This window comes from Phalacrocorax carbo, chromosome 4 (genome assembly GCF_963921805.1).
Source record: "Phalacrocorax carbo chromosome 4, bPhaCar2.1, whole genome shotgun sequence".
NCBI lineage: Eukaryota > Metazoa > Chordata > Aves > Suliformes > Phalacrocoracidae > Phalacrocorax > Phalacrocorax carbo.
The window spans coordinates 51,734,563-51,760,761 of NC_087516.1; the positions used below are offsets into that span (position 1 = coordinate 51,734,563).

The 26,199-nt window shown below is 42.6% G+C and overlaps 1 protein-coding gene across 8 annotated transcripts in view; it reads left to right on the forward strand.

Moving 5' to 3' along the window:
• Nucleotides 1–26,199, forward strand: part of CCSER1 (coiled-coil serine rich protein 1) — a 733,964-nt gene that overhangs the window by 323,517 nt on the left and 384,248 nt on the right. For all 8 annotated transcript variants that reach the window (XM_064449956.1, XM_064449958.1, XM_064449955.1 and 5 more), the window contains exon 7: nt 18,735–18,812. In XM_064449956.1, the coding sequence (XP_064306026.1) occupies nt 18,735–18,812 (78 nt within the window). The remainder of the gene's footprint in view (nt 1–18,734; nt 18,813–26,199) is intronic.

A 26,199-nucleotide genomic window follows, 5' to 3' on the forward strand; every position in this document is an offset into this window, starting at 1 on the left:
TTATTGAAAATTACACTTAATATTTAATATACAATTGAAATCTGAGAGAAGTTACTTTTGTCCTCAAAATTTCTATGATTCCTATAGTAACACAATAACTGATTTTTTTACTGCTTGACATACTGTTGAATTTTATTCTTTAGTTGGCTTGGGATAAAGAAAGCAGAGACTCCATAGTCCATAAAACATGTGAAAATAAGGAACATTTCCTATAAAGATAATATATCAAATGAGTGGTATATCTTTGTGTAGGTAACTGAAATCCAGTAAGTCAAATGCTTAAAGCTTCCTGTCAAAATAAGCACAAAAGACACAGGTTCTTTTTCTCACTCTTGTCAGAATTTTCTTCTGATCATCTGTGGGCAGCTTCCAGGCCCTTCGCAACATTCCAGTGTAACAATATGAGTATTTTAGGTTAAAAATACAATATTGAGAAGTTTTTAAAAGCCATCATCATGTGCTGTGATTGAAGCAGAATTTCTGGCAGAAAAAATATATCACCATTCATTGAAAGGTACGATAAAATAGGTGGGCATGGGTGATACTGATTTTAGCATTCCCTCAGTATTCATTTCTTCTGTTGAAAATGCATGTTCCACAAGTATGTTTTTGCACCTGCAATGTATGTGTTAAAGCTTTCTTCTATTTGATCTGTTTGTTTCCTGTATTCCAGTGCAAACTCTGCCAAAAAAACATTAGTCTCTGTTCTGGAGAGACATCCTTTCCAAGATTGTCCTTTATATGCAGTATCTGATGTAGACAAATAGAAAACTGTCCCAACTTTAAGAAGCATGAAAAAGCAGACTGGTGAAGTTTTGGTACTGAACTTCGCACCCCTGAAAGGTTGGGAGCAGCAGTAGGATAAGAGCCAGAGTACAAAAGGAGTAATGTAAGCCAGGCTTTTCAGCCCAGCTCTGCAGGTGGGCATCATTTAAACCCAGAGTGTGGCTGCTGCCTGCAGATCCTATGATCTCTCTGGGTGTTGTTTTATATCGTTTTGGATATCAATTTCCCTTGGAGTTCTTGGGGCTTTTAGGAAGAAGTTGGGGAACTAGCTTTTCCCTGTAACTCAGAAGACAGTTCCTGCCTAGGGTGAGGTAGTCAGTCACATGCAGTTTGCTCTTCACGAGCTTGCCTCTGGAAGCAGCTGATGCAGCGACAACCACACGGCCTCCCTACAGCAGCCAAGCAGTGTTAGCACCTGCCATCACCTCTCTGGTGGTGAGGAGTGAATGAAGCAACGACGATGCCAAGAAAAACTTCTGTTTTTACCGTAACTCAGCCTACAGAGGTTCTTGTAAGCAGTGGTGGCTGCTGAGAGCTGAAACTGCAGTAGCGGATGCAAGGGGAAGGGAAAAGAAGCAGATTAAAAAACCACAATGGAGCCATGTAGAGAGGTTGCCATCAGATAAGCCAGGGTGCCAGCTGCTACATGGCATAACAGGAATATGAATAAACTCCTAGCATGTAGCATGAGCCTAGGAGTTTGCTGACATGTCTCCTCATTTGCTTTGACTCCTACTGATTTATTTTTGTCATAGTTCTACCAAAGCTATTTCAAGGAATACTGATTTATCACGTGGTGATTGAGCCAGTACCTTAGCCTTTCTTTGTAGAATTACCAAACTAGAAAAATAAATAAATATATAAATACAATAGTGAAGATGCATGTAACAATACTTCCAAAGAAAACAGGCAGTATTTTTTAAAGTATTTTTCATTTGAAAATCTCTTTATATTTTATTGTAGTTAAATGAATGTGAAAGGTGTGCTCAATTTTTCTCCCTGGTGTCCCTATAAATGTTGAAGGGTAGGAAGAAATTATACTCATTTGTATTCCTGGACATAATATAAATGAAAAATGAATATTTTATTGCTAATGGCTTTATAAAATGCTATTCAGATATCTCAGCTAGTTTAATATATAATTCCATTGCAAAACACAAAAATGAAAACAAAATGCTCAGCTGAGGGCTCTAAAAATAATGGTAATGGAATGCCTAAGTACTAGTACAGCCGCCTTTTAACTCCTCCATTCCTGTGCAAATTGCATGAGTTTCTTAAGCAATGCAGTTTGGCCTCCCCTGACTGTACGGAGCTTGGGACTGAGAAGCTGTGTCAAAATGGAGGTTCACTATAGTGAAACCTGATGTATTTTTCAGACATGCAGTATTTGACCAGTATTTGACTGTGTATCTGTTCAGTAGCAAACCAGTCATATGCCTGCTACATCACAGCAACTACTTAAAGAGATTCCTTCAGTCAATTTTGTGTGTATTTTTATATCTAAATACATATAAATATATATTAATACATATACTAGATATACTTTATATATACTGTATATATTTTAACATATTATATATATCAGCTGATATATGGCCTGAAAGGTAGAGAAAGTGGGAAGACTTTCAGGTTCAGATGGATGGCACAACTGGAGTAGCATTGGTGATGGGATGGGTGCAGGAGTGGTTGGTAAGTACGGTGAATAGAAAATGCTGTGCAAGTACCCTAAGAGGTAAGAAAGAACAGACAATCTTGACAGATCTTGAGTTGAGCTGGTAGGGAGAGAAGTAAGTATTAGACTAGAGCAGGGAAGAAGAACAACTAGAGCTAGAAAGACTGTGGAGAGCTTACTGCAGTTGAGGTATTTTCCATTGAACCCTCTGCCAGGATGGGAGTTGAAGTTCCTGTTGTGCCTTACCCTTCTTAATCTTTCCCTTAAGAATGAAAGCTGCTGTCTGAAGGTGGAAATTCCAGGTACCACATATTTACAAAATCAAGGAATATTTATTCTTCCTTGACTTTGGAACCTGCTTGCTAAACCAAAAAGCAGACTTGGCATGCTTCAAAACTGTGTCCAAGGTCATCAGAATTTCTATATTTCAGGAGCCGAAATACTGCCTTATATTACACAAAGGGATTCAATTTGCTAAAAACATTACAGAAAGTTACTAATGAAAACACTGTGAATCAAATAACATGGCAAAACTTGCCTACTAAATGTTTACCTTTTATTTCTAACAATATCATACAGAAGTACTGCAGCCAGGGAGACCATATTTCAAGTTGTTAAATGTCACTTGCTTCTTTTCTTGCAGTGGGAAAAAAACCCTCTGTCTGCCTTGATTTAGCAGCAGACACATACAGATGTTTAAAATGTTTTCTTTAAGCTGTTATTGGGGAATTCAAGGCAGTTTTGAGAATGAAGTCTCTGCATCCAAATAAGTTAAAATACCCTGTCAGAAGTGGTTCCATACTGAAATTGTAAAAAACCTGTCTGAGAACTGATGAAGAAGTGAGAATAATTGCAGTCACAATATTTAGAATGTGCAAAGTGGCTTGCTAAAACCTCAGTGAAATGCATAGCAATTGAAGGCATCTGAATCTTTTTGAGAAACACACAAAAATAAAACATAGCCTCACATTAAAACACCATTGTAAAAATACGGCAATGTTGCTCTTGATGCTTACAGGGTAAAATAAAGGTAGAAAACAACTGGACAGTTGAGCAGCAAATTATTAATGAAAATCAGGCTGGCTTCATTATGCTCAGATCTAAAAAATAAGTTTTATTAATGTTACGAAATATTGTCCTCATTCAGATGAAAACAATATGTGGCAGGGAAACTGTTGGCAAAAAACTGACCACAGTGTTGCAGGACTTTTCTCCTTATGTACTTATGGGCAAAGGGCTGTACTGAACAGTGAAGTATGTTTAGTTTTTTGGACTTGAGCTCAGTGTTTGAGAAAATGTGTACCTTAAAGAAAAATATTCATCCATCGCAAGTGCAAATAGATTTTTGCCTTGAAAGAATCATGTCTTTCTCTTGTAGGCTAAAGAACACATTACATAGGCTGTAAGGAGACCAGGAACATCTTTCAGAACTTCATGGAGAACAGTTAATTGTATAAGTATGTGACTATAGGAACTGTTTTGCTGAAATTGGTACCTAAATCCAGGTCTGGCTTCTACAGTGGCCATCTGTGGATACTTCAGACGAACTTACAGAACAACCTATTTTCAACAGCATTTTTTTCCGAATTCATCAAGACAGTTGTTTCCACATATCCAGAAGCATATAAATGTACATCCTGTGTATGTTTTTATCCTCTTTAATGTAATTGTAGTTGCATCTATTGTTTGTATTAATATCTGATCCTTTTCGGGTCCAGCTTATATATTGGTCCCAGTATGTTATGATACATAATGATGCAGAACATGCATGAATGTGTAAGGGAGGGTGAGGAGGCGATTCTGCTATTGGACTTGATCCTCCTTGGTTTAAGTAATTTATTACTTTTTTTCCTAAGTGTTTTATTTGGAAGGGTAGAAAAATGATAGGTCTGCATGCAAGGAAGATGTAGGAGCTTGAGAGAGCCCTGATGTGCTTTGCTGATAGATTCTTCTTTGAGTGGATGCAGACATTTTCTTCCAGATTCAGGCTGCGGACATATCAGTGTAGTTACTCTTAGTGCTGTGGTACAGGCTTTGGAGAAAGAAAATGTCTTTGTGACTGAAGTACAAAAAAAACCATCACTGAACCTACTGTATGAGACAACCATCATATTTGCTACAAAACTGAATGCAGTTTGAAGAAAAAAATGTGTATATTTGAACCTGAAAGATCTCCTGCAAGGAAAGAAAAGCAATTGAAATTGGCAGCCTGCAGATTAAAATCCCAGGAGAGTACTTGGTTCTCTCAATTGACTGCTGAAAGAGCAGAAAAAGCTGATGTTATATGATATTATTAGGGAAGAATATACAATAACAAAATGTCAAGGCTGGATAGTATAGTCAATGAAGTATGAAAGAAACAATAGAAACTGAAGAGAGAGTAGAGTTTTGCTCAAGGAAATCAGTTCTCCACTGTGTTGTCAACAAAGCATTTGCGTCTGTGAAAGCAACCCCCTGGTTTTCATTAGGATAAAAATATGACTGGAGTTGCATTTAATACGATGTGCCATAGCAGCAGTCCCAACTCACACAGTGACAGTCATTGATGATCCTGCGGTACTCTTCACAAAGAGATGTTAACCCTACAGTCATTGTCCAAATTACATTCGAAATTACATTCTGCTTGCAGATAGAAGTGAAGAGGGTTTTTAGAGATTAACTCAAGTTGAATTTGCTGTTTGGGAAGGTAAAAGTGCTTTTCTCCTACATATTAATGGACCCTTCATCTAACCTATGTGTGCCAGGGAGTTATCAAGGAAACTTCTGTCTCTGCTTATTACAAGTCTTGTGAAGGAAAGCAGGGAATAAAGACAAACTGGAATAATGAGCAGTGAAAAATCAAGGTGAAAATAAAGAGCAGATATGAAGGGATATTTCCTATTAAATAAATCTATTAGCTATGTAGTGATATATATATATAATTTTCTATTATGAGAAATGTGACATCTATATGCTTCATAAAAACAGACTGTTTTTCCCTCTGTATGTAATTTATGTATGTATGTATGTAATTGTAAAACATCAATCTCCAGTTATTGAGCCTATATTTAGAGGCTTAGTTCAGCTTTCTACTTCGTTTACAAATTTAAAAACATGTTTATTACTTTGTTGTCCTTGTGCCAGCTACCAGATTTTTTATATGTTAGGAGGATAACAAGAAGGGCATCTTCAAATGAATCACTAGTAAAAGACCAGGGACACTGTCAGCCCACTGCTTGTCCTGGTTTCAGCTGGGATAGAGTTAAATTTCTTCATAGCAGCTAGTACGGGGCTGTGTTTTGCATTTGTGCTGGAAACAGTGGTGATAATGCGGAGATGTTTTAGTTGTTGCTAAGCAGCGCTTACACTGGTCAAATACTTTTTCCGCTCCCCATGCCCTGCCAGGTGCGCAAGAAGCTGGGAGGGGACACAGCCGGGACGGCTGACCCCAACTCACTGAAGGGATGCTCTATACCATATGACATCATGCTCAGTATATCAAGCTGGGGGAAGAAGGAGGAAGGGGGGGGACATTTAGAGTTATGGCGTTTGTCTTCCCAAGTAACCGTTACGCGTGATGGAGCCCTGCTTCCCTGGAGATGGCTGAGCACCTGCCTGCCCATGGGAAGCAGTGAATGAATTCCTTGCTTTGTTTTGCTTCCACATGCAGCTTTTGCTTTACCTATAAAACTGTCTTTATCTCAGCCCATGAGCTGGCTCACTTTTACTCTTCCGATTCTCTCCCCCATCCCACCAGGGGGGAGTGAGCGAGTGACTGCGTGGTGCTGGGTTGCTGACTTGGGGCTAAACCACGACAAGAGGCCGTGCCAGGGCCCCTGTCTCTCTGCTCCACTGAGGTTTCCCCTGTTCAGGAGAGCGCCCTGTACACCGTGCTGGAGCACTCCGCTGCGGATCATGCCTCCCAGAAACGTGGCCTGTACTGCGTGAGTGCATGCCTTGAGATCCAGACACCCCAAAATCTTTCTTTAGCCTTCCTGCGTATGTGCCAAGGCTGATGCGGGTGCCATGTTTCCATTAGCTCGGCACATGCAGAGCCATACACGCGATGCGCCTCCTGTCAAAAACCTTCTGGAGGCACAAAGAGGGAGGGCATGTCAGTAAGTGGGAGCATGCCCCAAAGTGCCTTTCTGCGTTTAGTCTCTCTTTTCGAGGTGGTGAGGACCTGAGGGAGTGGGGCAGGAGGCGCTCAAATGGAGGGAACATCGAATCATTGAATCCTTGAGGTTGGAAAAGGCGCTTAAGATCATCATGTCCAACCGTTAACCTAACACTGCCAAGTCCACCACTAAGCCATCTCACTATGCACCATGTCTACAAGTCTTTTAAATACCTCCAGGGACAGTGACTCAACCACATCCCTGAGCAGCCTCTTACAGTGCTTGACAACTCTTTCATGAAGAAATTTTTCCAAGTATCCAACCTAAACCCCTCTGGTGCAACTTGAGGCCATCTCCTCTTGTCCTATCGCTTGTTATTTGGGAGAAGAGACCGACACCCACCTCACTACAGCCTCCTTTCAGGTAGCTGTAGAGAGCGAGAAGGTCTTCCCTCAACCTCCTCTTCTCCAGGTTAAAAAGCCCCAGTTCCCTCAGCCACCCCCCAGAAGACTTGTGCTCTAGACCCTTCACCGGCTTCATTGCACGTCTCTGGACACGCTCCACTGCCTCAATGTCTTCCTTGTAGTGAGGGGCCCAAAACTGAACACAGTATTTGAGGTGTGGCCTTACCAGTGCCAAGTACAGGGGCTTGATCACTTCTCTACTCCTGCTGGCCACACTCGTTCTGATACAAGCAAAGACTCTCTTGTCCGCCTTGGCCACCTGAGCACACTGCTGGCTTATATTCAACTGGCTGTCAATCAACACCCCCAGGTCCGTTTCCACTGGGCAGCTTTCCAGCCGCCCTTCCCCAAGCCTGGAGCATTGCATGGTGTTGTTGCGACCAAAGTACAGGACCCGACACTGAGCCTTGTTGAACCTCATACGATTGGCCTCAGCCCATCGACCCAGCCTGTGCAGGTCCCTCTGCAGAGCCTTCCTGCCCTCAAGCAGATCAGCACTCCCTCCCAACTTGGTGTCACCTGCAAACTTACTGAGAGTGCACTCAATCTCCTCATCCAGATCATTGGTAAAGATTTTAAACAAGACTGGCCCCAAAACTGAGCACTGGGGAGCCCCACCCATGACCGGCCGCCAGCTGGATTTAGCTTCATTCACCACAGCTCTTTGGGCCCAGCCATCCAGCCATTTTTTTGCCCAGCAAAGAGTACACCCATCCAAGCCATAAGCAGCCAGTTTCTCCAGGAGATGGCTGTGGTAAATGGTGTCAAAGGCTTTACTAAAGTCTAGGTAGACAACATCCACAGCCTTTCCCTCATCTCCTAAGTGGGTCACCTTGTCACAGAAGGAGGCCACGTTAGTCAAGCAGGACCTGCCGTTCATGGACCCTTGCTGACTGGGCCTCATCACCTGGTTGTCCTGTACATGCGATGTGACAGCACTCACTATGATCTGCTCCATAACCTTCCCTGGCACCGAGGTCAGGCTGACAGGCCTGTAGTTCCCGAAATCCTCCTTCCGGCCCTTCTTGTAGTTGGGTGACACATTTGCTAACCTCCAGTCAACCAGGAGCTCCACAATTAGCCAGGACTGCCGATAAATGATGGAAAGTGGCTTGGTGAGCACGTCCACCAGCTCCCTCGGTCCCCTTGGGTGGGTCCCATCCGGCCCCATAGACTTGTCTGTGTCCAAGTGCTCTAGCAGGTTGCTAACCATTTCCCCTTGGATTATGGGGGCATCATTCTGCGCCCCGTCCCTGCCTTCCAGCTCAGGGGGCTGGGTACCCAGAGAACACCCATCTTACTCTTAAAGTGTGAGGCAAAAAAAGTATTAAGTACCTCAGCCTTTTCCTCATCCTTTGTCAGTATGTTTCCTCCTGCATCCAATAAAGGATGGAGGTTCTCCTTGGCCCTCCTTTTTGTTGCTCATATATTTATAGAAACACTTTTTTAGTGTCTTTTACAGCAGTAGCCAGATTAAGTTGTAGCTGGGCTTTGGCCTTCTACTTTTCTCCCTGCGTAACCTCACAACATCCTTGTAGTCCTCCTGAGTGGCCTGCCTCTTCTGCCAAAGGACATAAACTCTCTGGGTTTTTTTCCTGAGTTCCAGCCAAAGCTCTCTGTTCCACCAGACCAGTCTTCTCCCTCGCCGGCTCGTCTTTCGGCACACGGGGACGGCCTGCTCCGGTGCCTTTCAGAGCTCTTCCTTGAAGAATGTCCAGCCTTCCTGGCCCCCTTTGCCCTTCAGGCCTGCCTCCCGAGGGACTCTGTCAACCAGCCCCCTAAGCAGGCCCAAGTCTGCCCTCCGGAAGCCCAAGGTGGCGGTTCTGCTGGCCCCCCCTTCCTTACTTCTCCAAGAATCAACAGCTGCATCATTTCGTGATTGCTGTGCCCAAGACGGCCTCCAGCCATCACGCCCCCCACAAGTCCTTCTCTGTTCGTGAACAACGGGTCCAGCGGGGAGCCTTCCCCAGTTGGCTCCCTCACCAGCCGTGTCAGGAAGTTATCATCTTCCACACACTCCAGGAGCCTTCCTAGACCTATCTTTGCTCTATCTGCCTGTGACTGTAGGCAGGCCACCCAAAGGGATTCAAAGCGTGCACGTGTGAGAGAAGGTGACGTGGCCCGTGAATGGTCTAATGGTGCTCTGCCAGGCTGTAAGATGGATGGGCTCACTTGGTGCTGGCCTTTGTGCCTGTAGACATGGCAGTACTCTTGGTGCCTTTGTGACACTGACGTGGGGGTGATGGTGTATATCCCTGTGGCAGGATGGGACCTCTCCATGGCAGGGTCTCTGTCCTTGCTGTGCCGGTGAGAGATCGGTGTTCCAAAAGAGGCTCTATTTCCAAATGGTGATGAGGGGGTGCAGGAGGGGAGGTGCCTGGTGCTGCAGGACACTCTTCCCTCCTGCGCCTGCCCTAGCCGTGCCTCCAGCTCTCAAGCTGCTGCTCTGCATTAGCTCGTGCCCAAGCCTCCCACTGGTGCAGCAAGCAGAGCGCCCAGAGCCCCACTCTGCGCTTGTGGTGCTTGTTCCCTGTGCAGAGGGCTCACCACTTGGAGACCGTGGTGTCCACCCTGCAGGGGGTCACCCCTGGCCAATGCTGTCAGGCTCCCAGAGGTTGGTTTGCCTGAAGTTGGTCTGGTGCAAGCCCCCTTTGCTCAGGCACAGCCACCTAAAGCAGACTACCCAAGACTGAGCCCAGATGACTTTTGAAGGTTGGAGACTCCACACCCTCCCTGGGCAGCCTGTGTGAGTGTTAAGAGCACCCTCAGAGCTAGGACGTGCGTTCCTGTGTTCAGACGGAATTTCGTCTTTCTTCATTTGTGCCCACTGGTTCTTTTCCTGTTGTCACTACTGAGAAAGGTCTGGCTCCCTTGCCCTTGTTCCCTGCCATTGGGTAGACCTGCCCAGAGCCATCTTCCCCTTTAAAATGGAAGCAGAGCAGAAAACTGAAAAAGAAAAAGGGGTCAAGGGAGGCATTCTGTTTTGGTACTACCTACTTATCTCAAAATGCCACCCCGCTTCTTCTGCAGCCGAGCAGGTAGCAACCTGCTACCTGCCCACTTTCCCCACCAAAGTGTTGCACAGACACTCACCGGCAGAGGATTGGTTAAAACAAGCTGATTTATTGTCATCTTTGTGTCGCGTGAGGGTCCCAGAGGGGATCGGCTCTCTCCAACAGGATGGGCGGCCCCATCCTGTTACAGGTGGTAACCGGAGCCTCAGTTGCAATGCCATCTTCAGCTGGACCGCGGGAGATTCCCCAGGCCCTGGTTATGCTGAGCTCCTCTTGAGCAGTGCCATCTCCATGCCTAGTTTGCTCAGCTCTGCGGCACAGAACTCCCCAGGCAGTCTCTGGGATGAGCAGATTCTCTGTCCCAGTGTCCAAAATTGTCACCTGGGCCCCACCAGAGGGAGAGGTCCGCAGGGTCACAGGCATGGGTGGAAAAGCCTGTGTGTACGACCAGGATATGGGTGCCGAGCTGCAGTCCACTGAGGTGGAAATTGTCCTGCTGGGCGTGCCTCGCCGTGAGCCTGAAAAGCTGCATCTCGACAACAGCGCAGCTCACGGGCCGCGGTGTGCTGCTGGTCAAGCTGGCCTCCGCCTACTTAAGTCTCAGGTAGGCGCCTGAGGTGCCTTGCTGCACTGCAAAAGTCATCTCAGCGAAGATGTTTATCTTGGAGGCGCTTGTCAGCTGGAACTTGCAGGACTGGGAGGAGGGCAGCACCATCAGCTGGCAGTGGTGCGACTGAGGCAAAAGCAGCCAGGCTGATCTCACCAACGCTTGGACCCAGCAGGCGATTTTCTCCACATCTAAGCAGGAGCCCGTGCAGAGGGTGCGTAGGAGGCACGAGATCTGGTCCCTCTGCAGCGTGTCGTCAGCGTGGTGGAGAAAGCACAAAGGATCCCCCAGCAGCTGCTCCCTCGAGCAGATGCACTCCAGCACCACACGGATGCTGGAGTGCCTTGCTGGCAGCTGCCCTGTGGTGTGCAGCTCCAGGCTGAAACGATGCCCGGGGGGCGGCTGCAGGAACACAAGCAGGTGGTAGGCGATGCTGTTCTCGTGGACGCTCCAGGCTTCGTAGGTGTCGTCCATCCCAATGGCTGGCTGCATCTGTGGCATGAAAGTCTTCTTGCCAAGCACTTGGCAGACACCAAGGAGGTCACCCATCAGCTCCTTCAGCACCTGGCACGTGTCGGGCAGGCCCTGCGCTGCCCATGGGGTGGACACAGCCAAAGGCCTGACAACAGCGTGCGCGCCATCGAGGGCTTCCTCCTCCTGCACGTCATCCTCGTCACTGCTGGAGCCGTCCTCCTGACTGTATCTGTTGACGGCAAGCGCTATCTCCATGGTCAGCCAGCGGAACGCAGCCAACAGGGACGCGATTCCTACAATAGTCTGGAACAGCCGGTGCTGCAACACAGAACGGAGCGTGGCTTCCTCCGTGCCCCTGCTCTGCTCAATCTCCCGCAGCAGCCGAGTCATCTCCTGATGCAGATACTCCTCACGCTGCTGCATCCGCTTGGCCGTGGCCACTTCTGTCTGGTCACTGTGCTTCAGCCCATGCTGGATGGCCAGCAGAGACAGAACGAGGGCGATTGCCACAGCCATGGCCTGGAGGAGGTGGGAGAACAGGGAGCTCAGCAGGGCTGGCTGGGAGGGAGGACGGGGCTGGGGGAGCGGGGCATGAGGCACCTGAAGCTGGGAGAGGGGGTGAGGGAGGCGGGAGGGAGCAAGGGCAGCGCTTCTGAGCACCGCACGGATGGGCGCGACGGGCTGTCCCAGGAAAGCGTTTGGGCACTGGTGTCGACAGGCTTGAAGGGGCCGTGGGCCCTGGCTGGAGACAGCGTGGGGCCCACCCTGCCCAAGCCGCCCTGATGACCAGCCCCTGGCTGCGCTGTGCCCCGTGAAAGGGAAGGGACAACAGAGTCGAGTCTCCCGGGGCCCCACCCCTGACATGCAAGTGTCCTGTGGAGATGTGGGCACTCGGCACATCCCCAAAGCCTCCCTGGGCACCTGCCAGCACCGGGAGCCCCGAGCACCTCTGTCCCCTGCCCCGAGGATGGTACCGTGCCCTGCCCCGAGGGGCTCGGCTCTCACTCCGGGTTAGAAACCCACTGGCCATCTGCCTTGTCCCCCATCCAGCCCAGCCTTCCCCCCTGCATGCTGCACCCACCGATCGCCCAAGTCCAACAGCAGAAGGGGCTGCCTGGTGCTGCCCCTGGGCACAGCTCCCATTGTGACCTGTCCTCTGTGCTCACTGCCATGACAGCAGCATCACCCAGCCGGCAGGCCCCAGCCTTCGTCCCCACCGCCCACCTCAGTGGGTCCTGGCCATCACACCAAGGACAAACCTGCCCAGCAGGAGCGAGCTCCCAGGGGCTCTCTTGACAAAGCGGGCAGACACCCCCCCACAACCGTAATTAACATGAAAACGGGGACTGTAGGTGGATGTCCCTGACTTACGTAGGGAAGTGCAAAGTTTTCTGGGCCAGGTGGTCTAGCTGTATGTTGTCTTGAAAAGAAGAGCTATGAGCCCTTGGGCAGGGACACAACTCCTCCTCCCTCTTCTCCTCCTGGATTCCTTCTTGGACCTAGCCCTGCAAGCCCTGACGATCCAGCAAAACACAAACCGTGTCCCTGGTGCATGTGGAAAAGATCCTGTGGCTCCTGTCTCTGGCTACCAACTTGCCCCTGGCAAGGGCAAGCAAGGGGGGTGGAGTGGTGTCCTGGTTCCAGCTGGGACAGAGTTAATTTTCTTCGTAGTAGCTAGTATGGGGCTGTGTTTTGGGTTTGTGCTGGATTTGTGGGTGTCAGGATGATGGGACTGGGCTCTTTTCAATAGTGCCTCATGACAGGACAAGGGGCAATGGGCTCAAGTTGGAGCATATGATGTTCCACCTCAATATGAGAAAAATCTTCTTTACTGTGAGGGTGATGGAGCAGTGGAACAGTCTGCCCAGGGAGGCTGTGGAGTCTCCTTCCCTGGATACATTCAAAACCCTCCTGGACGTGTTCCTGTGCCCCCTGCTCTAGGTGTGCCTGCTCGAACAGGGGGGGTTGGACAAGATGATCTCCAGAGGTCCCTTCCAACCCCTACCATTCCGTGATTCTGTGATTTTCATATTGCCATTTTTAGAAACTGAAATGCAGATAAGAATAGTAGTTTGTGCCTGGTACTTTGGTATTCTTACAATTCTGATTTAATAGAAGGAGAGGGGTGATAGCTAGCTTAGTAAATTTAAATATTTGAGTAAATTTTATACATATTAAATATAAATTAAACAATGTGAAAATATTATCTGAGTCTAAACTATTTGAAACACTGTAGCCCTGCTACAAACCATGGACTGTTTATATACTCTATATGTTTCTTGCTGGTTATCGGCATAATAATTAATTTAGCTTAATTAAAATGCTTAAAGCACATCTTTCCAGCTATTTTTCAAAGTAGAAACAAACACAAATCAAGAAAATATCCTTCATCCTGATCCCTCCTTCTGAAAAATATGACTGTGCAAAATATTACATTTAATGTTTTTGCTCAGAGTTCCTGAGAACTCAGAGTCTTCTAAAATAAACAGTACTAGACATACAAATGCTGTTAAGTGACAGATCAGCATCTTATCTTAAATGAGGTGAAATTTCCTACTGGCATTTCACAGCTCAGGTGATTAGCTTTGCTTAGACTGGAAGAGGAATCGAGGCTAATCTCTCTGCCTGTGTACTAAGTGCTGGTTGAGAATCAGCAGGTAACTGAAGCACTAAAACTTCATTTGGCTATCCACACCTCACCTACTAGCATAAAAAAAGGTAGGAAGAAGCGGTAGCAGCTGTAATTTATGGTTCTCCACTGAAATGGGAGCTGCAATAACTCAGGTGAGATGCAGGACCGAAGCAGCCTTGTAAGCTATGAAAGCATGAAGCTCTAGGCAATGTACCAGGTAAATGCCTGAAAACAATAATCAAATGTCTCAGCTGATAATTGCACATATTAGTATTTAGTAGAAATAATTAACTATGCCTACTAATAGAAGACCAATGAAATAGGTTTCTGAATAGCTACCTGGATTGTATTCAAAGGTGTTAGAGAATAGGCCTAAATGCATTTTAAGGAGGCACTTTTATTCTTGGTGAATAGACTGGAGATTTTGGAAAAATTAATCAAACATGGTGGGGGGTGGGAGGTGAAAGCTCGTTTCATGTGTCTGCTGTTTTTTCTTACCAAAACTAATTTTGATTTTGCTGGCCTCAATTGTTCACAGTAATTCTATTTGCAGGAAGTGTACATATCAGCAAAAATTCTTCATGACGTTAAATAATATAGAAACTACAGAATTCATAGCACTTCAAAAGTATGTAGGGGAGTATTACATGCTCTGGATGAGCAACCGGAGTGCTTGGACTTGTGAGTTCCTGATTTCTATCCTTGTTTTTAACAGCCCTTCATAGTTCTGAGCAGATCACTTCCCCTTCTTTTTCACTATCATTGATAAAATGGGATAATAATATTTAAGCACAATATTTCATAAAGATGTTGTTCAGACCCATTAATAAATCCATTTGCAGGTCTTTGATTACCTTCAGTATATCAAAATGTAACTACTGAGCTTGCTGACTGCACTTACTTAATTTCCTAGTTCCACTCAGCTTCTAGATTATAAAATGATACTTAGCAGCATAACTTATGATACAACTAAAACTATCACCCTGAAAGTCAGTTCAACACTCATCTACTACTCCTTAGGAAAAGCTATAAAGTACACAGATTGTCTTTTCTTTTCTTCAGTTATTATAAAGATTTATTTGATCTCTAGCTCTAATATCCACTGAAGGTTTTCTCTGCCAGTATTAACTTCTTAGATCAATAAATTACGATACTGATCTCCAGAGAAGTCACTTCTGCCAACTATCATTGCAGTGTTTACCCTTGTTGAAAAGCAGTCGTAGCAAATTAAATTAGGTTCTGTCAGTGGATGATATACAGTGGATGGTCCATATTTTATTGTATAATTAACAAAGGTTGATACATAGGACTCTTCCTGGAGAAGATCAGGTTGAGGACAAGGGTTTATAGTGAGAAAATCCCAATTTATGAGGTGAGTTGAATCTGTTTTCATTTAAAGACGGCTTGCTGAAGAAAAACACTGACTGCATTTTCTAATTTTCCATTAGACAATTTATGTCAGTATACAGGTTTATGAAACACTCTGTTCTGAGGCAGTTACACAAATGGAAAAAACAAAAACAATACCAAGCCTGTAACTACTTTAAAACAGGTCCAAAAAGAGCTGCTTTTTTTAATCTAGCTGAAATGGTAGGACTGTGTCCCCAAGCAGGATCCTGATCCTGGATCTCCAAACTGGATGCAGAAGTGCGAAAAGTTTGTTCTCTTAAACTTCTTCTCTTCCCTTCCCTTGTTATCAAGGCATTTCCTGATAGTCAATCACATTCTTAACATTACTCTCTGAGGATAAATGATTTGCATAGCCTGGCAGTGGCTCCATGGTACCCCTTCAGTTGCACAATGAGGACGATGTATATTTAGGCTGATCAGCTCTAGAAATTAGAAGAAAACCTGAGCATTGATCATTGTAATCATGCAAGAGTTACTGGCAAAATTATAATAATGTCCATTTGCTGGATTGTAACAGCCTGCTTCAAATTAAGAAGTGGCCTAAAAGCACTGAAGGAAAAGCTCCCAGGGTTGTTTTCTGACATGGGCAAGACAGTATTTTCTAAACTGTTGTTCTGAGAAATACTTGAATTGCTTGGTATTCAGACATTTCAAAAATGGAGTTTAAGTGATTAAAGCTTTACAACATTCCAGAACACTCCAGAACACTCAGAGGTTTCCAGTGACTCAGGGAAAAGGCTCAGTCTACAAAACCAAGCTGTGGTATCACTGTGCATCGAAAATCCATTTTAAAATGTTACAGTTGCACAGCAAAGTACTGCAAAATTAGGAGATATCCTAATTTACCTAATTTTGCCTAATATGTATAATTATGGTACAAATTATGTTTAACATCTACTACAACTTATAAGATATGATTATAGCCTAATGGTGTAGCAACTTCTAGTTAATTTATAACTAAAATCTGTCAGCGTTAAGCCAGACTTAGAGTGAGTGCAGCTTTATGAGAACAGAATTGATTTAGGCAACATCAGATAAAAGTCCTTGCTGAGTGAATTCCTCACAGAGGTAGGTTTTTTTTGCAGATGGGGACCTTTGGACTGCAAAGTGTGATTATGACAAATACCTCGTGGATGATAAATTTAGGTGGGAGGTGTGATGTTGTTTGAAATTGTTAGTACGTTCCTTCAGGATGACAAGCTGACAGCATCTCTCAAAGCAGTGATTAGTTTGGAAAGGTATTTTTTAATTGCTCAAGAAACAACCCTTTTGGTACTGTCTCACTCAATTCCATGCTGTAATAAACTGTGCTAACGCCACTGGATTTAATTAATCTACACTGGCAGAGAAGCTGCTCTGCATTCCTTCGAGAGGAAAATTGCTGAGGTTGTTGGAGGGACCACTGAGGGTATATATACATGGACAGCTGTAGCCTGACATAAGCTCTTCTGCCAATGCTCCTATCTGGCCAGCCACAAACCATTTGCAGTCCAGAAGCTATGTAGTCACGGTGCTTCTACTAATATACCCCACCTCTCAGCAGCCTTTCTAACTGAGGCACGGTGCCACATCAGCGTAGCATCCGGACATGGGCCAGCTCGTGTACTGTCATCACAGAAGAGCGGATGTTTTTCTGAAGCCATTGTGTGGGTGTGCCCTGAGAAGTTTTCTCAAAGCAACTTTGGCATCCTCAGGGCTGTTTGACCTTTCTTAGATACCAGCTATCACTGAGGAACTTGCAGGTCATATAGAATACAGGTACCAATCTGCTTTGCAGATTTTCCTACTGAAGCTGTTTCAGTGCTTAAAAAATTGTATTGCCTTCCTGCGCACTTCTAATTGCAAATTAGGGCACTTGATTTGGTTTGGAAAGCAGCTACTTGGTATTTTTCCCTTTTAGATTTTTTTCTAGTCTGTGTAAATTAAAAGACAAATAGTCCTCAGCGGTACTGTTGGCTTCTAAGACAGAACATTCTCACAGAGGCGGTCTCCAGTTTGTCTGCACTTTCTATTTAATCTAGAAGAGCTAAGTTTTTCTTCCTTTTAGTAAATACTATCAGCCGGTTTCCTTGATCATCAAGTGCAGGAGTCCGTGGTAAAATGTGTAATGTTTCTGAATACCAGAGCAATAGATTCAACAAAGATATTGGCTTTCTGACATGCTAAAATCTCCCTTATTCCTCAACAACTTCTCTGTGTTCCATGGGTTATAAGCTACCTGTCTCTCTCATAGGAAATAATTACCATGGCCCCCTACTTTCTCGTTCACTTGCATCCCTTTTATTTAGCAAGTATCTGTTGTCTTTTCTTTCAGGTATGGTGTAACTGATACTTATCTAATTAAACTCAGTGATTTTCTCAGTAGGTGTTAACTTTGAAGTCTGTGCTCTCTACTTCAGATCTAACAGGGATTTCATACCCAAAATTTTGTCTCAGTTTTCATCTTGTACCAGTTGGTTGAATAAAACATGGTATCTCTGCATAAAAATCTTCTGATGAATGAACTGTTAGAACTTTGTGGGTGGAGCGGTATTCTTCACTTGCAGAATTTGGGCTTATCGAAGGGGACATAACAGAGTCACAGTGATGTGAAACCAGATACCTAATTAGTTAATTGCATAAGCTGAACTCATTAAACCATTCTGCATTGCAGTGCCACAGCGTGAAAAGGGAATGAACTTCTGGCCCCTCCAAACTTATTTTTTTATGTTCTCCATTACATCTTCTCTGTTTTATTGTTGTTGGTGGTGGATTTTTTCATTTTAGTGCTTAAGGAGTTACTCCCAAGAAGTATTGTATATTCTAGTTTTCTCCAGAACAATCTTGGTATTATTTGTGTATTTTCTTAAATCCAGATTTTCTTCTTCTATTATTATTACCATTCCAAATTATTAAGAGTTTCCATGCTTCTTTTCATACCTGTCACATCTGTAAAAATAATGACTATGCTAACCAACAGGTTACTGAAATACCAACTAAAGAGAGCGTGGTTTTAAATGAATCTTTCAAGCACTTTGGCTGGATAGGGCCTTTGTGTATATTGACTTATTTTCATTATTAACTTTGCTGTTCACTGTTTCTTTTCATTTATTAGTGCTCATTTGTAAGATTTGTTGACTCGTGAAAATGATCCTTTTTTAAACTTTGGTCCAAATACTTCCCTGCAATATATTGTTTTCCAGTCGATTTTGCCTTTAAACTTCACTATTAGGCCATCCAATAAATAATAAATAAATAAATAAAAATCATAGCTTGTTCTAGATTAACAAATTTTTGAGTTCTCAGTTATCCTTTTGTATTACTCTTTTGTAGACACCATATGTTTGTGTACTTGTGCGTACATTTCAGTCTTTGAATGGAGAGTTCATTTAAACTAAAGAAAATGCTAAGTACTTACCCATTAGTGAAATACTTCCTTTTATTAATGAAAGGTAAATACAGTACCTATTGCAGTTGCTTTGTCAGTCCAATTCTATTGGATTTTCAGTGTCACTTTTGAAAGCTTTTTTTCCCAAAATGTAAAAAGATGTCCATAAGATTTGATTGGAAATGAGAACTCCTGTGTGCTTTTCTTTCAGAGTACGGACATGAGTCCAGCTAGTAGCACCACCTCACTGCCTGTTAGCCCGCTTCCTGAGGAGCCGTTATTTTTCAAGGTATAGCTGATTCATTTAATAATTAATATTGTATATTAATTATAGCTAATCATGTTATCTAATGTACTATGAAGTGCTATTACTACTGCTTCCTTTTCTTTAAATTACTGTGATATCAGCAGATGTTCTTATGTATCACAATACCATGCAGTTTTCAGGAAGACCCTAGAATGAAACATTATCCGTTTTAAGATTATTCTTCCAGCAGACTAGAGCTATAACCTACTATTTATAACACCATGTTTTTATCTCATCTGCCGATGATACATTTTGATATGTGCATTCCTGTGTATGTCATTTTTCATCAACAGATTTGCCTTTATATTGCATTTCAAGTACATGTTTTAATGAAACAATGATTAGTTACTGCAAAGATACAGGGGATGTTAAAGATATGTCAAAGAACAGTCTTGGCATAAATCCACTGTAAGCCACAGGCCTGTCATTTTAGTTAATTTTAATAATAAATGATAGTTAATTTTAATAATAAATGATGGGATGATACCTGCAACTTTGTAAGGTTTAAGCTGTGAGGAACAAGTGGGTCTATGTCACTTTTTCAACTGACTTCATGGTATCCAGTCTTGGGACCCAGAATGGCCTGAGACAGAGCGCAAGTATCGGAAGGGCTCTCCTGAGGCCAACCAGCTATTCGCAACAGTGCTGCAGCTGCAGGCGAAGCAGTCACCTCGCCAGTTGTTTGCTGAGACAAGGAAGAGGCAACTTGGGTTTTCAGCATCGTTGCCTCAAACCTGTGTCACGCTATGGGCAAAGTTACATTCACAGGAACGTCCCTTTTAAAACTTCCCCTTTCCCCAGTAAGTTTCTGCCTACTATATGAAAACAGTTAGTAGCTTGGCTTATGTTTTCAGTCGCTTTGTGATGACACTGAATTAAGGCTGAGGAAGTAGAATTAATGAAGTTTGAGAATGTAATGTTTGTGTCTCTCCTGCACATGCCTCCAGTGCAGGAAATACAAGCCTCCTTCAGACCTGGCCAACCCCATATAAAAACTTGTGTGTTTCCTGCCCCCCTCCCTCCCCCCTGTATTTTGTATGTCTGTGCAAGAGTTGTACCCTACAGTTCATAACCAGCTAGCTAGCCAGTTCATTCCTGTTACTAGAATGGTTAAAGACTGTGTTTGCTTGGTGGTTTCATCAGGGGAGTTACAGATGGGATATCCCCGGTCAGCTATTCACGGATTCTCATTCCTCTTTTGGGGTTTAAGGTTTTCAAGACCCCTAGCCCTTGGTCAGATTTGGCTGCAATTAAGCAACATTGTGCCAAGATACTAGAGCACACATGTCTTTTTTTCCCTTGGGAAACCACATTAAATGCACATTGAAGTCTACTCAATATTATAAGGCAGATTCAGTAGTTATTGTTTCTCCCTGTGCCTGGGAAACCACTAAGAAATTTCACATACAAATAAATGGGCTGCTCAGCTCAGATAAAGGTGTAAGAGGTAAGAAAATCTAACTTGAAATAGTTACAATAAACTCATGTTTTTAAATTCTCAGCTGAAGTAAGCAAACACTGCTCTGCATCAAAAGCACTCTGACAAATATACTGTAATGCATTTATTTATTTTTCAATGAATTGGTGCTTGTATATCTCAAAATGGGTTGCCAATGATTTCTTTGAAATGGAGTAGTTGCTCTTATAAAAAATGAAGGTTTTTCCTCATATTAAGGCTCCTTCCTTTATATGTTATAGTAGAAAATGGTGCAAGAAACTGAAAAAAAAAAGGCAGGAAGCATTATTTCATCTTTCATTTTCTGTCAGTTTTCAAAACAGGAAACATTTTTCTTTGGAATTCAAGTAAAATGGAGGACAGACCAGGAGAAAGTCAAATGCATCTCACAGCCAATGCCCTTAAGTAGAAATAAAAGTAATATAAAAAGTATCAGTTTCTGTTATTTCTCCCTGACTCACTCCAAGAGAGAACAATATTGTTCCAGTAGTAATGTGAACGACTGGTTTTACAAGCCATAACCCTCTCCAAATACTGTCACTTTATAGTACTGGCTTTCAATGATGGGATGATGCATTTCCCTTAGCAACATGATAATAACCTTTCCCACCTCCTTGTTGTAGAAATGAAGATTGAAAAAGAAATTCCATTCTGTGGTTTTGAAAACACAGGTGTAACGAAGCCGGGCGGTATAAACGCTGCATCTCTTTGGGATAGTTGAAGATCTCTGATCTAATGAGCTTTTATATTAGACTGTGAAATGAAACCAAGCCCCTGTTCTCAATCGTACCTGTTGTTATACCAAGAAAGAGAATTGTCCTTTCTTTGATATTGCCAATTCATCTTCAAAAGGAAGTCTACATTTCTACATAAAGAAAGAATGCAAATCCTGTCATCATACTCTTACTATACCCAATTTCACCAAAGCAGATGCCTGTCATTTGTAATCCCACAGGATATGTGTTCTATATATGTGAAGGAGAATCTGAGCTTGTTCAAAAACATTTTGAACAAGATTTTTAATTTAGTCTAAGGAAAGTCGGAAGCAAGATTCCCATGGGGGTGCTTGCATGTTGCATCTCAGCTCTGGTAACACTGAACTCAGCTGCCATTTTCACAATATGTTGTGTGTACTGTGACATGCAGCACTGCCAGAAAGATCCAAATCGTGTGAGACCATACTCAGGGATATTTGGAGGACAGTCTTTTCCAGTGCAGCAAGAGATACTCCACCTGGGTCCATTGTATACCATTATTTTAATGGAATCATTATGTTTTATTTATGTTAAGACAGTACCTTTAAAGGAGTGTCAGGGATACCTAGCAAAAGGAATAGATAACAATTGAGTAAGAAATAAAGGTAGGCAACTGAAGTGTTATATAATCCTACAAGCAGCCCTAAAAAAATGAAAACATAAATGTGTCAGTAATGCCATTCAGCAACCTTTGCTCCGTAGCTGTTGTAAATAGTGAAATAGTAATGGAATTTGGTTTTCTTTGAGGAAGGAGCAACTTTGCACAGTAACCAGAAGTACAACCAATTTTTCGTGTGGCTTCGGGTTTCCTTCTCTCTGTGGAGTTAGCGACACACATGCGTTTGGAGCAGTCTTCCCTAGCCATGCTCTTTAAAAGCTTAGAAAAAAATCCTGTTCAGACATGTATGCAGGCAGTGCACTTTTGAAATGCTTTTCTAAACCAATTTTTGATAAAACACTCATAGGCATTTCTTTTTAGTGAGGGTTATTTTTATGTCAAATTCCAGCTTTCATTCCTCTGCTGTTGTCCATGGTTAAAGCTATTTTAAAAAGCAAGATCTTTTCTGGTATTATGGAAAAAGTTTATTTCTTCTCTCACGGAAGAACATCATCTTTGTTGGTGGTTTTACACTTAAACCTTTCTGTAGGGAGAGTCTTCCTTTGAACAGAAGTTTATCCTTCTGTCCCTGTATAATATTTCTTGAAGAGTTAGAGCCTTGTCTTGAGAAAAAGAGTTATGTCACAGTTGAAAAATTTCAGAATTAAGAATTTGTAATACAACAGAGCAGACTGGTATTTGTCATGCAACCTTAACTCAAATGTTATTCTAAGTTATATTAGCAAAACTGTAGCTGGCTCAAATGTGACTGACTCCTAATTTTGACTACTTAAATCTATGTTCATAAACTGTAATAAAAAAATAATCTTGGCTTTCATATCAGTTAAGGAGGGGGTATTTCTGAAAGGTCGACTTAGCAAGCAATGTCTCATCCATTTTTTATAACCTGTTCGTTTCTCCTACTCATTATCCTGTGCTTTATTATAACAGTGCTTTATTATTTTTGAAATTATTCTAAAATATAGTGGCAGGCACTTTTAAGAAGGGATCTATGACAGCCATTTAGTACATAAGATATCTAATATTACCTAATTATACATTATCTGTTATAATGAGCACCAGTCTCACTGGTTATTAGACACAACCAAGTTGTAAATAGTAACCATAATAGGAATTTATTATAGCAATTTTTAATTGCATTTCAATTCCATGATTAATCTCAACCATGCTTGACTAATTGGCATTAAACATAAGAAAAAAAAAATCCTTACATTCTTTCCTTTCTGCTTTGAGGGAGCTGAGAATTTCCCTCAGCATTTATCTTACTGTGCTCTGACTTCTGTAATTAATACTCTTGATGCTAATTCCCTGAGTAAGAAATGAAAATGCCAGCACAAGTAGCAAAAGCTAACAGTCCTTAGCAGGGTTACCACTGCTGTAGGTCTAATAAGGAATAGATCTATACTAAATTAGGTCTATACTAATAGTTCTGCTATTCATCCTGCAGCTCTGCAGGCTCTGTAAATGCCTAAAAAAAGTGACTAACAGGCATGACTCTCTGGCAGCTCGTGATATTTGTGCATACAACTTTAACAAGAGATACATTTTCCATCTGGTCAATTGTCAGAATACTATTTTTACTGCAGATGTTTGGAACAATCAGTGTAATAGTCATAATAATGATTGGTGGTTAGCCAAGGTGACTTATCTTTGAGAGCGTGACTTTACACATCTAGCTGAAGAATGAGGTCTTGTCCTAACTTCATCAGCAATGATGGCAACAAATTGGGCCTAGACTTCAAAAAGCTTCTTATGCTTGTGGACTCACAGCCAGCCTATTTACCCTCTCTTCCTTAAATGCACTATTTCCAATATTTTAAGTATTTGCTGGCACTTGCATAAGACCATGTTAATGTATTGTTTCTTTTTGTTTTCAAAACGGACTCTGAAATAATCACATAGATATTATGACCCATGGGCAGATACAGGCCCAGTCATTCTCTTTCATGGGTTGGAGACCTCATTAGCTCTTGTTCCTCTCATTCCATGCTCCACCTGAGTTTCTGCTTCCACTAAGCAGCATGTAAGCTCTAAAGGCTCAGTGTTTTTTGTTTTTTGTTTGTTACAGAAATATTGTTGGTATTTCTACTAAAGTGAATAGAGTTAGAGAAGTATGACTCACTCAACCCCACCTCTCCTAATCTGCTCCCCCCCCAATCTCCAGCTTATTTTAAACCAATCTCTCATTATTCTTCAGTGGTTTAATCGATTCCTCCCACTCTTTACTTTTATTTTCTGTATCAGTATTCACTTTTTCTGACTTCTTATGTCTTACTGGTGTAGCACAGACTTTCAAAAGTCATGTCATACAGCAGCTTTCAGCCTTCGATGAAAGCCTTCAATTTTGTAATTTCTGAGAGAAGACTTATACATCTGATTTGTTTCACAGGCTTTATCATTGTAATATATGAGATCTGCAAAAGCACTGAATTTATTCTGAAGGTAGGAGAGAGAATTAGGTGTTATGGGTCCTGTTCAAGAAGCACCTGTACATCTATTCATCCTCTTTTCCTTTTTCTCAGTAGCTCTGTGCACACTTTTCCTAAGGAACAGGGCTCTGCCAACAAGTCTGTCTGAGCAGAACCACATCACCTGTTTCATCAGTAATATTTGTATCAGCTCATCCAGCGGGGTGTGATGTGGCTGTGAAATTCTCCTCCTAAGCTTTGTCTGATATGAAATTGAGTGACAAAGAGTAATATCATCAAAGCAGACCTCAATGGAAAAAATAAAATACATATACACACCCGTGCAGTTTTCCCCTGAGCTAATAATTTCTTTCAGGTTTTAGTTTATCCTGCCTGTGAACTGATTCTGGGAAACAAGTTCTCTCTCCCAACGTGCTCTTTGTGTCTGCCATCAATTCTGACTTCTTGCTCTTGTTGAAAATGCTTATGGCCAAATTCGAACACATCTTTATGTACCTTGTATGTGTCCATTGAACAAGCTTTCTAGTCTGCCGTGGAATCAGCAGTATCTACCTCTTCCTGCAGGTTCTGAAAGGAGGAGATACAGAAGGCAATGAAGCTACTGTACAATCTAGAAATACTGCTATACAATTTTAGGAATACTGTATGTGAATTAATCATTCAGGTAATGTTACTGTTTAGCTACTTCGGGTTATTAGACTTCCCTGCATGAAAGTATTTGATTTAGCTCCTTTAGGGGTGAGTGAGAAGAAACAAATAGACTAAATAAGCAGTCCCCCAAGATAGGGTAAAGACCAGGACAAAAGACTGCCTCCAGGGCTGGGCCTCCATCCATGTTTGGTTAGTGGCACTAATTAACCAATCTAAGTGTAATAAAGTGTTAAAAAAACAGACTGCAGAAGAGAGTGAACATCAAGAACCCCTCCATAGATATTCTTTTCTGAACGACTGATTTATAGTTAAGGAAGAATTTGTCACCCAGACAAAAGTGGTCTTGCGTGCCTATGGGTAACGTATACCTGCCAGGCTTCATGTGTGGAGAAGATAAATATTTACATGTTCTGAACACAAGATGGTATTTCCTGACATCACCATTTCCTTCAGGGCTTGCGGCTCAAAGTTTGGTCTGCAAACAAGATACTTCAAGAGAGGTAACAGCTGAAGGCCCTAACATCCAAAGTGTGGGATCATTCCAGAAAACTTAAGTGAACTCAGAAGTAGTGTTGTCCTGGTACAAGGACATTTTAAAAGATTTAGCTGCTGCTTTTTTTGCTTTTTTTTTTTTAAACTTTAATTTTTATTGCAGGGAGCGTAGGTACAACATATGTAACTTCCAGTGTCACTGATAAAACTATTGGAAGAGTCAGGAATGAGACTGCAAAAGGTTCAGGAATGAGACTGATTTCCTTCTGCCTCTATGCCTTGATCATAGGTGCCTTTCTTTCCCAAATTTTATGAACATGCATTCTCTTTTATTTTAGTATGTTTTCCTTAATTTATTGAAACTTTCTTTGTGAAGTGAGGGTTAGTTCAATATTGCAAAATTGCAAGCCTTTGCTTAGGCAACACTGATGCTTTTAATGCTATAAATTCAGTTATTTTCTCAGTGAGCTGCATATAGAAAAAGGATTAATTTCTGTCTTACTAAAACCTGCAAAAGCAACCAAAAACACAGACGATGCTTCATCCAAAGACATGCAGAAGGATCACCATTACTTTTTTTCAGTTAAGAGGGTTTCTGGCATAACTTAAAAATCAATATAATCAGTACTACAAGGGTAAATATTAGGTTCATTCAGGTTTCTTCCCTCAGGCAGACACATGATCACACAATCAATTTTGATACATACCTACAGGGTAGGTTTGTCCTGCTGAATACTCTATAACTAAGATTAAAAAGTCATAAAACTTGTAGCATTACAGGTTGCTGGAAACATGTTATCTCTAAGACTATAAAAAAAGAGATTTTCTTGAAGCTCCATAGGAGAATCCTGATATCCCCAGTAAGTGCACTTAGAGTTCTTTGTCCTAATCATCTCAATACGGATAGTAAATCCTCCTAATTTCCGTTGGCTAGGGACTGATAGGCATAAATAAATCTGGGGGAGGA